The sequence below is a fragment of the Strongylocentrotus purpuratus genome, unplaced genomic scaffold (genome assembly GCF_000002235.5).
Source record: "Strongylocentrotus purpuratus isolate Spur 01 unplaced genomic scaffold, Spur_5.0 spur5_scaffold_6, whole genome shotgun sequence".
NCBI classification, from domain to species: domain Eukaryota; kingdom Metazoa; phylum Echinodermata; class Echinoidea; order Camarodonta; family Strongylocentrotidae; genus Strongylocentrotus; species Strongylocentrotus purpuratus.
In genome coordinates, this window is record NW_022145612.1 from 50,092,183 (window position 1) to 50,107,699 (window position 15,517).

General features: G+C 36.1%; 1 protein-coding gene across 2 annotated transcripts; it reads left to right on the forward strand.

Annotated features, from left to right (window-relative positions):
- The first annotated feature begins 38 nt into the window (after positions 1-38).
- Positions 39-14,740, forward strand: LOC581218 (DNA repair protein complementing XP-C cells homolog). 2 transcript variants are annotated; one of them, XM_030972013.1, is made up of 17 exons: positions 39-338; positions 918-3,457; positions 4,033-4,159; positions 4,723-4,804; positions 5,287-5,444; positions 5,898-6,018; positions 6,644-6,736; positions 6,983-8,048; positions 8,668-8,811; positions 9,482-9,634; positions 10,175-10,232; positions 11,087-11,198; positions 11,781-11,870; positions 12,447-12,624; positions 13,238-13,331; positions 13,940-14,033; positions 14,464-14,740. In XM_030972013.1, the coding sequence occupies exons 2-17, from the start codon at positions 949-951 to the stop codon at positions 14,722-14,724; spliced, it is 5,340 nt and encodes a 1,779-aa protein (XP_030827873.1). In that variant the 5' UTR covers positions 39-338; positions 918-948; the 3' UTR covers positions 14,725-14,740. The 2 variants fall into 2 exon arrangements, with proteins under 2 accessions (XP_030827873.1, XP_786323.4); XM_781230.5 differs by lacking the exon at positions 13,238-13,331 and adding an exon at positions 13,398-13,491.
- Positions 14,741-15,517: the final 777 nt, after the last annotated feature.

Below are 15,517 nucleotides of genomic sequence, written 5' to 3' on the forward strand. Positions count from 1 at the left end.
TGTTTATATTTGATTGATTGTGTTTAATTTAAGGTAAATTTCAATTGATATGATTATGTTTACCCTTTTTACATGGATACGCGATTGCATTTCATTTTTTGTAATTGAATAAGACTAGTAAAATGAATTATGCAACATCTACACATGTCATTCCTTGTTTATAAAGAGCAGAGCTGAGATGATCCAGGGATGGCGAAGTTCCAGTTTCTCTGATTAAAGCAGTGGGAATTTCAAATGAAGCAGAGAGCAGAGAACAAAATTGGAGAGGATTCAGGGACAATAGTTAGCAAGGAATATACTACAAGCAACAAAACAACTTTCTATTGCACGGCAGCCTGGTAATTTTTAAAACCGCTATAGATCTAGATCTAGGAGTCTATCACTTTTCATGTCTGTTCTGCATGTACTTGTGTTGAGTTGTTTATTTTGTGCAATAAGCCAATATGATTTACTTTAATTTTTTATTTAACGTATGTATGTGAATGTGTGTATGGCCTGGGTTTTAATTTTCTTTTCTCTTCCTCTTTTTGCATAAGAAATATTGTGGTTTGTATAATATTTGTCGTCATTTGTCATTGATTTCAAAGTGCAATTCAATGAATCATTGTCAATCAATGACATTGATTATTAAATCTTTTGCCTTTTTGGGCCTCTAAAGTGCATGCTAAACCATCTACCGGTACATGCATGGTGTGTCTATAGTAGTATTAACTTGTTTTTGAATTTGTAATTTAGATATGTTTCATGAGGCACTAGAATACTGTTGTCAAATAATAGTCATTTTTATACTTTTCATTTTCATTGTTATTACTCGATTTATCATTATCCATCGATCATGACAATAATGAACCTGGCCTGGATTGCAAACTAATAATCTGAAACCATCTTCATCTTGTCTCCATCTTTGGATTTTACAGATATGACGTTAGCTGTTGCATCAAGAGCATCATGGCAAAACGTAAGGTGTCTGGTCCTGTGAAGGCATCGAAAGGAGGCAAAGGAAAAACCAACACAGAGCCTCAAGACAAGAAGAAGGAACCGGCTAAGCAAGATGTAAAGGCCAGGTCAAAGGTCAAGGAAGGTCTGAAGTCTTCGGTCCAGGATGAAGAGTTAGCACCTGCTGAAGTCATTCAAAATGGAAGGCGAAGAGGCAGGAGCGCCAAATTACAGGCTGTAAAGAAAATGGCAACCATGCAGGAAGATATCAAAGGGACAGAAGGCAGCGGTGATGATGATGATGATGATGATGATGATGATGATGATAATGTTTGCCTTGATTTAGAATATGATGATGAAGAAGATGAAGATGACTTTGAAGCAACAGTACGAATAGAGAAGAAAACAAGGCACAAACCTCTCTCTAGTGAAAAACTTAAATCTCAAGGTAAAAGCAAACTACCTAAAGAAGATTTGAAAGCTCAGGTGAAACAGGTGGAGATGAAATATGAGGAACGGTATGTATCCCAGGCTTCACAAGAGCAGTTTCTTTCATTAAGTGAAAGTGATTCTTCTTCAGAAGATGAAGACATTGGAAGTTCGAGCAAGGTGAAAGGTTCTTCGTCAAAGCCAATCCCTGATAAATCTAAAAGCGTAAATGCTGCAGCTGATAAATCAAAGGTGAGGGAGATGAAAAAGGAACTGAGTGGATCCTCTCCTGTAGTGCCATCTCATTCAGCACTGAAGTCGATGTTTGATGACTTAGAAGATGTCCCAGATCTTGAAGGTTCTCAACCAAGGAAGGATGGAAGATGCATTCAGTCCTTGTTTGATGATGTTGATCAAGAAAGTGATCTTGGAGATTTAAGGACCCATGAAGAACAAACTGATGCAAAACCAGTGGTTGCGTCACAGTATTTTGCAAACAGTGATGCGGAGGAGTGTAGAAGTCCTGATCGGAAAAACCTTACCCTTAAGGAGAAGCTGAATGTAAATGATGCAATATCTACTGTCAAATCTACTCTCTCTGATGAAATTAAAAAGAAGGAAGATGATGAAAGTGAATATGAGGAAAGTCCTCCAAAGAAAGCCAAGAAACAGATCAGGAAGAGGCCGGCCACAGGTAAACGAGCTGCCAAAATTGAGGAAAAGAAGAATGAGAAACAAACCAAGAAATATAATGATCCTAATGCTTCACCAGCTACTTCACAGTATTTTGCAAACAGTGATGCGGATGAGTGTAAAAGCCCTGATCGTAAAAATCTTACCCTTAAGGAGAAGCTGAATGTAAATGATGCAAGATCTACTGTTAAATCTACTCTCTTTGATGAAATTGAAAAGAAGGAAGATGATAAAAGTGAATTTGAGGAAAGTCCTCCAAAGAAAGCCAAGAAACAGATCGGGAAGAGACCAACCAAAGGTAAACAAGCTGCAAAGATCAAGGAAAAGAAGAATGAGAAACAAACCAAGAGAGATGATGATCCTCATGCTTTACCTGCTACTTCACAGTATTTTGCAAACAGTGATGGGGATGAGTGTAGAAGCCCTGATCGGAAAAACCTTACCCTTAAGGAGAAACTGAATATAAATGATGCAAGATCTACTGTCAGATCTACTCTCTCGTATGAAATTAAAAAGAAGGGAGATCATGAAAGTGAATTTGAGGAAAGTCCTCCAATGAAAGCCAAGAAACAGATCAGGAAGAGACCAACCACAGGTAAACAAGCTGCCAAAATTGAGGAAAAGAAGAACGAGGAACAAACCAAGAAAGATTATGATCCTAAGAGACCAACCACAGGTAAACAAGCTGCAAAAATTGAGGACAAGAAGAATGAGAAACAAACCAAGAGAGAAGATGATTCTAACACTTTTCCTGCTACTTCAATGAAAAGAGGAAGAACTAAAAGCCAGTCTACTACATCAAATACACCTGTAGTGAAACCAGAAAGAAGAAGAGGAGGAGGAATAGTAGATCAACCTGATGTGGGAGATGGTGTCAAAAGTCTCGAAAAGAAGAGGAAACTTTCCACTGTGGTGAAAAACTCCTCGGCCAGTACTGTCAAGAAAGTTGGAAGAGGAGATCAAGTTGATGTAAAAGATAGCATCAACAGCCCAGTAAAGAAAGGGAAACTTTCCACTGGGGTGAAAAACCCCTCGGCCAGTACTGTCAAGAAAGCTGGAAGAGTAGATCAAGCTTATGTAAAAGATAGCATCAACAGCCCAGTAAAGAAAGGGAAACTTTCCACTGGGGTGAAAAACTCCTCAGCCAGTACTGTCAAGAAAGCTGGAAGAGGAGACCAAACTGATGTAAAAGAAAGCATCAACAGCCCAGCGGAGAAAAGGAAACTTTCAAACAGGATGAAGAGTTCCTCAGATGATGCGGTCAAGAAAGCAGGAAGAGGAACAACCAAGGGAAAGAAGGAGACCAAGAAGAAGGTCAAGAAGATGGAGATTAAGGTGGAAGAGGAAGATGCAGATATGTCATCTGATGATAGCCACTCAGACTGGGAGGAAGTAGAAGGTGAGATAATCCATGATGATTTTAGAAATTGATAAAGATTTACATGGAGGTGATCAGGCTATCTAAAGTGAGAAATAATGTAGCACCTTGTTATGATGAATACTGTTATAAAAAATTGTTATAACAAGGTTTTTTTATAAATCTAAATAATCATATCATATTTGTACACTATATAAACATGGTATTCATCCAGTACAGAACTAACAAGATCTTTGCAGAAACTTCAATAAATCTCTTGCATTCACTTGCAATACTTCTCAGTTTTCAATGTTATTTACTAAATGCATATATTTGCTACATAATAGGCAATGAAAAACAAATTAATCAGTTAAGAACAAGTTTAGTCTGAGTTGTTTTGATGGCAATACAACTGAGAGATGGTCTCACCATCTCACGTCGCATTTCTAGTGGCAGTGGTGGGATTTAAATCATGTACTCAACACATTGTATGTTTGGAGACAGAAAGGCATAAAACACATATATACAAGAATCGATCTCCTTCTGGCTCTGAACAGACGAGTCTTTGTTGTAATGCTAATTAATTCATAGTGATTTGTCTCTTTATTTCCTCTCAGACACACCGATGAATGAATTAGGAGAACCCATGCTGGAGCCGAGTCCCGAGAAGGAAGCCAAGGCTGAGACAATGTCCCTAGAGATTGATATTGATCTACCAGGAACATCCAGAGCAGGAAAGAAAAAGTAAGAGTGCATTATAACAAGGAAGTAACAACAAAATCAACAACTTATTTCAAGTATTCACGTCATTGTCAAATATGTATTGTTTATGTTATGTTAATTACCCTCACATATTAAGATGAAGAGCTTTCATCAACATGAAGTGGTTTTCATTTTTTTTCTTCTTCAAGAGACTGTCATAAAATGTAAACAAATATTCAATAGTTGTGTGTGAGCAATCGCATTTGCTAAGATACATTTATTCTGTTCTTAATTGATTGGTGTGAATAGTAGATCAATTTAATGGCATGAGAACATTTAATCTATTTACCATGAAGAAAGTACATTATAAGCTCCTTTTAAAGCTAGTGAAACCTCTTTGAAAGTGAAAGTTGATTGTGTGACAATATATATCACGGAAAGAAATTTACTTGTGCACGTAGCATATTAACACTGCAAAAATTGAAAGAGACACTTCTGTATTATTATTCTTAAGCTATTACATAATTATATTAGCTTTTAATAGTATAGGTGTACAGTGTGAACTAAGAGTGTGTGTTTTCTTTTGAATACCTCCTCATATCCAGGAAGAAAGAATATAACTGGGCAAATTATTTCCAGTGGCAAGTCAACAAATATAACAAGGAGAGACAACTAGAGCTACACAAGGTATACAAAGCAATAATAATAACATAGATTTTAAAAAAACCTTCTTAATATTACAGCAAATGATAACTGAAAGATGAAAGATGATTGCATAAGGTAAAGCAAAAGGGTATTCAAGATTGTAAAAATATATTTTGTTTAATTTAATTGTGCTGGATAAGATGAATCTAAAAACAGACGTAAACATTTTTAAAATTTGCAATAGTCACATACAATTCTTGACAGCTTTGAGTGCAAACTTAGCATAATATACAGTCTATTGACAATTTGATTTGAAATATAAAATGATGATAAATTACATTCAAATCAATTATGTATTCTAAACATTCAGTAAATGACACATTATTCAGATTTTCATCGTTTACTCTCAGGAATTGCATTATTGCTGTATGGAAAGTATGGAAAGTATGGTATGAAAAAGAAAATGCTAACGAACAGTATAAATAGGTAAGAATTTTCTTCCATCCAACTTTATTTTAATACAGGCTCATCTGGTTCTGCTTCTTGCTAGTAGTTTCCATAGCAACAAGATTTGCAATAAGATGGAGCTTCAGTGCGTGGCTCTCTCCACCGTTCCAGTCGAGATTCTATCAAAGAAACCGAAACAACTCAATATAAACTATCTTAGCAAAGTCCTTAGCTGGTAAGTTGACAGTATTACTTTTTTACTACAATTCCATATTTCCATTGCTGGGTTTTTATTTTTATTTAAAGGTATTACAAAGTTTTGGTATGGGGTCATGAATTTGGTTCAAATGAACATATTGAAAACATAGATTTTTATGGTCGCAGCTACCATTGTATGGCAGGCGCTATTTAAAAATTATCAGAATTTACCTGGAGCACTGGTAAATTTTGATATTCAATTTTTCTCGAAAGCAGAAGTGTTTTAGGGGCTAATTTTTTTTAGTGCTTATAATACATCCACAGGGGCATCCAAATATTTCAAAATACCGGTACCATCCAGAATCATGGCAAAACATTTAACACGTGATCCACCTATTGCTCATCAAAATGAATTGCCAGAGGATATCTTTTGAATCAGTGTAATGATTGAGTAATTACCTGTATATGGTGCATCATGTTTTGTTCTAAGGTTCAAGAATTGTTTTAAGATCAGATCTGATCTGAAGGAGGATTTGATGACATCGCTTGATTGGATTCTACCATCCATGTTTGCAAAGAGACAAGCAGCTTCAGAGAGGCAACTAGTTCATGTAAGATGCAGAAAATTGTAACCAGTGTCTTCTGTTGTAGGTGCAAGGGAATATCATAGCGTTCCATTACATGAAATTATTTTTCAGTTTCCTCAGACTTTAAATTGATAATCAAGAGAACCAATTCCCACATTGTCTGTCACAACCTGCACCTTGTACAATCCATTCATGACCAAATTTCTAATAATTTGGAGATATTTGCAAAATAAATTCTACCTGATTGTGGCAAAGGTATGCATTGTCTAATGTTGCAGGGGAGCTTAAGTGCCTCATAGATTGAAAACAAAATCCAGTTGGCTTTTAAATTTGGGAAGGTGTTGTACTAATATACCCAGCTGTCTCCCAAGTCAAAAGGCATTCACTGCCTATGATTTTCAAAGGTTAGGTTGGAGCCTTGATGAGGAGAATTTCAATTTTAATTTAAGATCATAACAAGCTTTAATCTCCATATTCCAGAATTTTTGTGCTCTGATTTGACTCTCTTTCAGTTTTCTTTATGTTATTGTTCCCCCATGTTTATTTCATCATACTGACATTGACAGTAATATCAAATATAAGTTTGCTGAATATATGAGCTTAGTGTAAATATGGCCTCATCAGAACACCCTTTCTTTTCTCCCTACAGATGTTTGCAATTATTCTGAGGTGCCTAGGAGTAGATGTACGTCTCATTTTCTCTCTCCAGCCGTTGACCTTTAAAGCCAAGAAGCTTACCAAGGTAAAAACTCATTCCAAAAGAAGAAACTAAAATCTATTGCATGAAAACAGAATTTTGAAAGTTTGAATACCATAGTTGGAATGATATAAAGTCATAAGACCATTTTTAATCAAAATTGTATTCACAATATTCTATAAAAAAAAATGAACTATTAAAGTGCAGTGTGAAAAATTGTTTAAAACTTGGGCCAGAGTTTTGTAAAGTTGTACCTCAAGGCTCAAGTTTCCTTCTTCTTTTTGTGTGCAGAAATTCAAGAAAGCGAATGAGAAAGCTCCAATCAAGAAACCACCGAGTCAGAGTTTAATGAAGGAACGAGAGAAAGTGCCTTCAAAACAGTCCAGTTCTTCTGGTGACATCTCATCTCCTTCAAAACCTCATCAATCACCCAGCAAATCTTCTTCAAACAAGTCATCAGCGAGTGCTCTAAAGAAGCATTCCACAAATGCAAGCATGAAGACAAATCTTCCAAAATCCAGACAGCAGCCTACCAAACCTTCTTCAAGCAAGTTATCAGCAAGTGCTCCTAAGACACAATCTACTTCATCAAATATGAAAATGTCTTCCTCAAAAGCAGCTCACCCGCCCAGCAAATCTTTATCCAACAGTTCATCATCTAGTGCTACTGCAAAGACGACATCCTCAGACACAAAGATGAGTCCTTTAAAGTCTGGTCAGCGACGTAACAGCAAAGCTTCATCAGGCAAATCATCAGCTAGTGCACCAAAGACACAGGCCACTTCATCAAACCCAAAGACTACTTCTTCTAAAGCTGTGCAAGGAAAGGGTAAAGCACCCAGTGGGCAAGCCATAAAGGAGCAGAAGATGGCACCAAAGAAAATATCTGGGAGCAAGATGAGATTAGATATGAGCAGGAGCACTGGTAAGGAAGGAGGAGAGAAACAGCGATTACCATCCAGTGGAGGACATACTCCGAAGAGAACCCTTAGGGTAAAGAACAACACCAGAAGGACAATGGCTTCAAAGATGAACCCAAAGTATGACCAGCAGGATGAATCAGGCGATGATGATCACAGTGACTATGAGGAGGAACTGAGGAAATCTGCATCCAAGAGGAAGTCAAGGGCACCGTCTACAAAGGGATCCTCCAAGAAGAGAGCAAAGATGGCATCATCAGTGTCCAGCATCGAGGAAGTTTTATCTGACAGTGACTTCGATGTTCAAGTGATGAGTGTCACCAAGCAACCAAGGAAGACTGAACCTAAGAAGGGTGGAATCAAGAAGAAAGCCTCGAGGAAGGTCTTGTCATCTGATTCTGATGAATGTGTTATGTTGGTAGACATCTTAGATCCAGGTATGTATTACATGACTTGATAATAAATAGATGTATTTGAGAATTTTGAGTTAGATGAAATAATGTTGATTTAACTCTTTCTTACCCACTCTCCCAAATTGAAAACCACAAAATACCTGCTTGGTATTAACAAAAAACCCAGTATTGATTAAAATTTTAACATTGAAACAAACTTGATGTGATATGTCCAGAATTGCATTTTCCTTTGCAATGTTAAGAGTTCCTTTTAAATGTGAACTTGATAGACATGATTAATATCTTCACACTGAAATGTATGAGTTGGTGTAAGAAGCGTGTAGCTAATAGCTTGTAACTGCAAGGAAAATGCACTACATGTATATCAAGTACCTTTTGGATTGGATCAGATTGAAGTGTGTTGAACTAGAATGCATTACCTGTAGATTTTGGAGAAAAGCTACATCTAGGCAAACTCTACTTTTTGAAAATCAATTATGACTTTTTGCACATTATGTATCTTACAAATGTTTACATATTGTCATTGTTGGTAAAAATTGAATTGAATGATAATCTAGTTTTCTGATTGAAGATTGATCAATGAACACATATAAATCTGATTTCTTATCCTAAAATTTGGGGATACTTTATATCATTCACATAGGCTCTGATTGCTGGCTTGAGGTGTATCTATCTTCTGAAAAGCGTTGGATGTGTGTGGACTGTGTGAGAACGCTGATTAACAAACCTGAGATGTGTGAGAAGAAAGCAACCCAACCCATCACATATGTTATCGGTGTGGAAAACGGTAAGTAGATACCAGATCCCCAATGCTGTAGAGTATCATAAAATCACTTTGTTCTGCTGTTCAGTTATATACATATCCATTCCATGTATTTTGCACTTATCATCCAGATAGCATTGGAATATTATGAAGAAAAGAAATGAAATTAAATCTTGATAATTTAGCGCTCAGAATAGAGTAGGTAGCTTTATAGTCGAGATGTGCTAAATGGAAAGGGATCAATATCAGTTGTTCCTTCAAGTTCATGCATCTCTTCATCTAGTAGAATTTTGGTTAAAAACAATCTTGCGATATGAACCATATTGTTGTAATGGTTCTCTTTAATGTACCTCCCCTGTGCTCGACGTTAATGACAGTGTATCTGAAAATCAATTCTATCTTAATCAGTTGACTCCTGAAGTCTCTCACTCCCATAGGCTTAATACAGGAGCCACCCGGTTCCCGTAAGCAATGGGTTAAGGTACCCCTGATATGATTCCAACAACATTAGTGCCAGTTTCAAATGCCAAGCCAGGTCAGGCCCTTCATGTGATTAAACATTGCCCTCATTCCATCAGTATGTCCATCAGTGGTCAAGTAATGCAGTCCATTCTTTCAGATGTACATGTATTATGGCTTTTAAAGAAACAATTTGTTTATGAAAGCCTGATTTGTCTGTCTTTTCTATTTCTAGATGGTTGTGTGAAAGACGTGACCAGAAGGTATGCGTCCAAGTGGATGACAGAGACTCACAAGATAAGACCTGTTGATGAATGGTGGGAAGAAACCCTGAAGCCATATCAGAGCTATAAGGATAGAGACATGAAAGAGGACTCGGATGTTCAGAGTATGTTAAACCTTTGATGAATGTCCATTTCTTGTTTGAATTGATTTTTCTTCTTTTCTTTATCAGATAGATCGTTAGGTGTATTTTGCATTTTTTTTGGTATTTTATTTATTTAATCAAGGTAAAAAATGCCTGCTAGACGCTAGAAGCTGCTTTTCAACAAGGCTGTGAACAACTTTTGAACTCAACAAGTAAACGAATACAACAATTATATACAAAAGAAATCACAAAAATTATCATTCTTTCTAGTAAACTTCATGTTGAGTCGCACATCTATAGTCAAAACCTGCATTAGAAACCACCTGTATAGAAATACCGCCTGTTTATTAAGACCACAATCTTTGTTTCCCTTGATCAGAGTTGGTGATTACAGTTTTGTTTTGTATTGAAGAAACCTGCACATAAAGACCACCTAGTCACCTGCTATAAAGACCACTTTCCTTATCTCCCATGAGAAGTCTGTATGATTATGGAGGTTTCATGGTACACATTCATTCTGATCACAAAGAATTTGCTCATAACCTTTTTTTTTCTTCTCAGGTAACCTAACAAACAAGCCGCTACCTACATCTGTAGGAGAATACAAGAACCACCCACTGTAAGTCATTGATATTAGAGATATATGCACATCTCAGTGCGCAATTTAATTGCCAATTAGCAATTTTTTAAGCTTGTAAAACATTTTAGACATTGTGATAAAATCAATGTATCTATGCAGTATAGATGTAAGATATCCTACCAACCAATTAAATGTTTTGTGGGGCTTATTCCTCCTTAGATATCATTTATAATGATTAGTTTAGGGAGATTTCATTATGATGTGATGCATAGTCATCCGTTACCTACTATATTCCTTAATTTGGTCACCCTCTCATATGTGGAGAGTTTCAAATTTTGAGCAAGAACATCAATCTTATACGTGTATCGAAGAGATATTACTTTACATTATACAACACCTACGTGGATCCCTGTCATTTGATTGGAGGATTGTTGGTCACATGATATTCAATAGATGGTATATTGCACGGTCGTGCATTTTTGGTTATATGCGCCGTGCATTTTTGGTTATATGCAGACTGTGTACCTCTCTGCCGTGCGCGCGCGTATCCCTGCGTTTATCTGACGCGAAGGCAATCTGAATGTAATCGAGAAGGCTTGAATCCAACTTGAATTTATCTTTAATATAAGGAGTAAAGCATAATTTGTTGATTAACGTTCTATTAGATCTTCTTCGATGTTGTATAAAACAAATAATGAATGTTTTTCATTCGTTCAATGGTGCGAATATTTTCATTCGTTGAAAGATTAACATTAATTCTATTCAACTCATGAAAATATTCGCACTATTGAACTCATAACCATTCATTATTTGTATACTATTTATGTACTCTTAATTGTGTAATGTGAGGAATTATAATGTAACTATGCTATTCAACTTCATGTTTTGCGTAGATATGCCTTGAAGAGACATTTACTGAAATTTGAAGCTTTGTATCCAGAGTCTGCCGCCATCATGGGATATTGCAAAGGAGAACCTGTGTATTCCAGGGAGTGTGTACATCAAGTGAGTATTGATTGTGTTCTTATATTTCAGTTTGAATATAAGCAAATCCTGTTCTGTCAATACTTTTATTTGTCCAAATTATAAGTACCTTAAGCATTTAGGATGATCCTTTGGACGTGATCATGGGATTGGTCTGTATTGAAACCATCTGTTGGAGCTTTGTAAACATGTCATCCTGAGAACCTTATCATAATGGAGGCTAACATTTTACTTTTAATTGTTCCAAAATCAAATCAAGATTTAGACATTTATTATCCAAATGACATATTCTCATTCTCATTTTGAACAAAATGTGATGATGCTTAATGAAAGGATATCTCTGGCCTTGCAGAGAACACTGGTTAAGACTAAGAAGGAGAACTGGCTAGTATTAGTTCTGTAGGGTCTTGCATTGTTTTTATCCAAAGTATGTTAATTCTGATTGCTAGACCATTGTTCTTCTGTCAGCTCATTACTTAATATTTTCCCAATCATACTATAATCATGCATGTATGATTTGACTGGATGTAAGCATAGCATGAACCATTGTCACAGTTCATAGAATTATTTTCCAATATCTGCATATTTCTCCTACACTTACAGTTGCACACAAAAGAGACATGGATGAAAGAAGGAAAAGCCATCCGCATCGGTGAGAAACCTTATAAGATGGTCAAGCCAAGACCAAAATGGGTAAGGAAACTGTTCAAATTATTACGATAAAAACTTTGATTAATGCCGTGTGATAACAAGTATACCTTCAGTTCACTGATGATATATTCTTTTTTTATTTGTGTATTACTTTTCTGTTTATGATTTAACATGTTGGATTAATCTGTCATAATTGTGTTTGTCATAGAAGGATAATGAAGATGAGCTGTATTTTTCAGAAATTAACATACTAATAGTGTTTTGAGATGATGCATTTTAAATAGGTTATAGTTTGTCTTAGCAAGGGATTTAGTTTTTGATGCTGTTGTAATCAGTGGCAAATCCAGGATTACCTAAAGGGTGAGGGGGGGGGGGGGGGGGAGGGGGGAGGGGGCACACTTCTAAAAATCTCAGGCAAGCAGCGACAAACATTGACTTTGTTTTTTTAAGGAATAATGGAGGGGAAGCTTGCCTAGCAGTGCTCCACTTAAATCTGCCCATCATTGTCATGAACTTTAATTTGTTGCATATAAGTTACCTTAGAACATCGTTGGTTCTATATTGCAATCGAGTTTTAGCAGGTGACGGAGATCATATATTTTGTAATGTCTCCCACAGAAAAAAGGACAAGGTATGATCAAGACGGAAGAGGCTATCCTGGGGATATATGGGGCCTGGCAAGTTGAAGATTACATCCCGCCTCCAGCAGTAGATGGCAAGGTGCCTCGTAATGAGTATGGAAACGTGGAGCTGTTCAAACCTACCATGCTGCCTGCTGGTACTGTTCATCTCAAGCGTAAGTAATGCTGGATTATACTCTGTCAACACGACTCTAAATTGACCAACAAGGGACAGAATCTTTGCTATTTGGGGTACCTGGTAATGTGATTTTATTGCAGTCTATTTTTGGTCTGTGTCCATCTCATAGGTGTGACTTGGGGGTATTAGATGATCTAGAACAGGAGCTTGTAAGAGATGTGGTAGGAGGGGGGTGGTATCGTTTTATTTAGCAAGTGAGCTTGGGATTTGGTGTGTGGCAAGTTGGAAAAAACATCCCGCTGTGAAAGCCTTATGAAGTGAGCTTAATTAATATTAATAATAATAATAATATTCCGCTTTTATATAGCGCCCAATACATCGATACAACGATGTGCCTAAGCCCTTTACAGACTATTAACCCGGTCATCGGATTCAGGCTTATCCGCACACATTGCATGCACATTCTCCACTCTCTCATCATTACCGGTATCGTTTCGTCTTTTGATACCTATTTATAGTCCGCTCTATCCCATTTTGACATTTGCACCACATCGTTTTTGTAGAAGAAAAGCCCATAATCAAGCATATTTTTGTAAGTAAAGTCAGTTGTATCATTTTATATCCCACATCAAATGTCTGTTCTCCCTTAGTTCCTGGTCTGAACAGAGTTGCTCGTAAGCTGAACATTGATTGTGCCCCAGCTATGACAGGCTGGGATTTTCACTCGGGATTTAACCACCCTGTGTAAGTCAAAATAAAATTTACATCGTTTTTTCTCTTCTTTATCTTGTTTTTGATCAATGATGTTAGTTCCTGGATTGAACAGGATTGCTCGTAAGCTTGATATAGATTGCGCTCCGGCCATGATGGGATGGGACTTCCATTCAGGCTACATCCATCCTGTGTAAGTCTTAGATACTTTCCTAAACCTAAACATCTTAGTAAAACAACTCAAGAAGTGACTCTTATACTGGCTGGAAAAAAGAAACACAGAAAATATGCACAGAAAATCTGCAAGTTTTTAAAAAAGAAGATATTTCTAATGTTTTATTCATTCTTGATCGTTTGTTAGCCATAGAGCAGCATGTTCAGTGCTTTGTGTAGCAATGTAGGATAAAACAAAACCTAATCTATCCAATACACATACATGTATATGACACCAGCATAGCAAGAGTTTGACGTGTTACACCAATCTCCTATGGGAACTGGGAGACTTCTGTATTACACTCTGTGGGAATGAGAAATTCAATAGTCAATTGGTTAATTGACTTTGAATACCTGTCTTGATTGGGATTTTTATTTTTATTGATGTAATTTAATTATTTTTGCATCTTGTTTCCTTGGTGATGTAGAATGGATGGATTTGTTGTCTGTGACGAGCATGTAGATGTCTTGGTAGCAGCTTGGGAGGAGGATAAGGCAGAGCATGAGAAGAAGGAAAAAGAAGTAAGACTAGAGAGAAGTTATCATTCTGCAATCTCTTGAGACACCATTGTTAATATGATGGTACTTGTTATGTCATTGAGGGGACCAATCATGCAATAGTTATCTATTTATGTACAGCTATTGCTTTGAAAAGAATTATACCTGGTATTCTATGGGTTAACGGTTAATGAATAAGAAGAAAAGAGAGGGTAACATTTTTTTGTTCACACCTCACACAAAACCAAATTCCAACTTGATTTCTGTATGTTAATAACTTTATATATGTCTTCTATTTCAATCTTTTATCATTGTTTGTTTTTTGTGTGTTTTTTTTCCTTTTTTCTGTTTTTCTTTTTCCATTTTTTTTCTTCAAATATCAGTAACTGTCTTAATAGTTGTGTTTTTATGTGAACATGAACAAGTTTTCTCCATATTTGTAATCTTTGTTCAGAAACGAGAAGCCAGAGCCATGAACCACTGGAAACTCTTCATCAAAAGCCTTCTTATAAAGGAAAGACTTAAACATAGGTATGGGGAGAATAATCCCAACTTTGATGCACCAGGTACATCTCAACAATCAGAGAAAGATGGAAGAAAAGATTCCAGTCCAGTCAAGGCTTCATGGCCTGAGAACAAGATGACTGCATTCACAGGAGATGAAGGGAATCTTCTGCCGTTTGAGAAGAAAAGTAAGAAGAAGAAAAAGCGATGATTTTCCATTTCCACTAGTTGTAAACTTGTATCCACATCCTCAGTTGTGTATTCTAGATGGTTCTTTTCAAAGATTACCTTGAAATTGTATTCTTACTCTGTATAGTATGGAGACACATAATCTCGGCTAATGATTATTTTTACAGTGTTTAGAGATCAAATACACATTTTCAGTATCATGTGAAAGTATTCATTATGATCAATTTCATTCAGGTTTGTGAATATCATATTCAAGATTGTAGTCCAAGGACTAATTTTGTCATTTATAATAAAGTTATGTGGCATTACATCACTGACCAATAGAAGAAGCAAAGACAAATTAAAATCAGTAGTAATGGAAAGAGCAACTACCTGGGAGCTGTCTTTTGTATAGCTTTAGTATTAAAAAGAAGAAACTACTTATTTTACCTGTAATTTTGTATGGATCACATCTTTTATGCAAGTATGCTCTTATGAAATGAACACATACCGGTATGCTAGTAAAATTTTCAAACTTTTTCTCAGTACTTTGGATGAAGATATGTAACTCATTTAATATTTCTCATTCTAGATCATTGTTTAATACCTCAGCTGTTGAGTACTATAGATCATGTATTTTATACAATGTTCTTAGATGATTGACAGAATAGACTATCACTATAGTTCTATATATTTTTTTGAAATATGTATATACGTGCTTGTAAATAGGATATATCTTAACACATCTAGCTAACATAGGACAAAATCATGTGTTACATGATCCAAATGTATTGAATAGAAATACAAATGTATTGAATAGGAAGACTGATTGATAT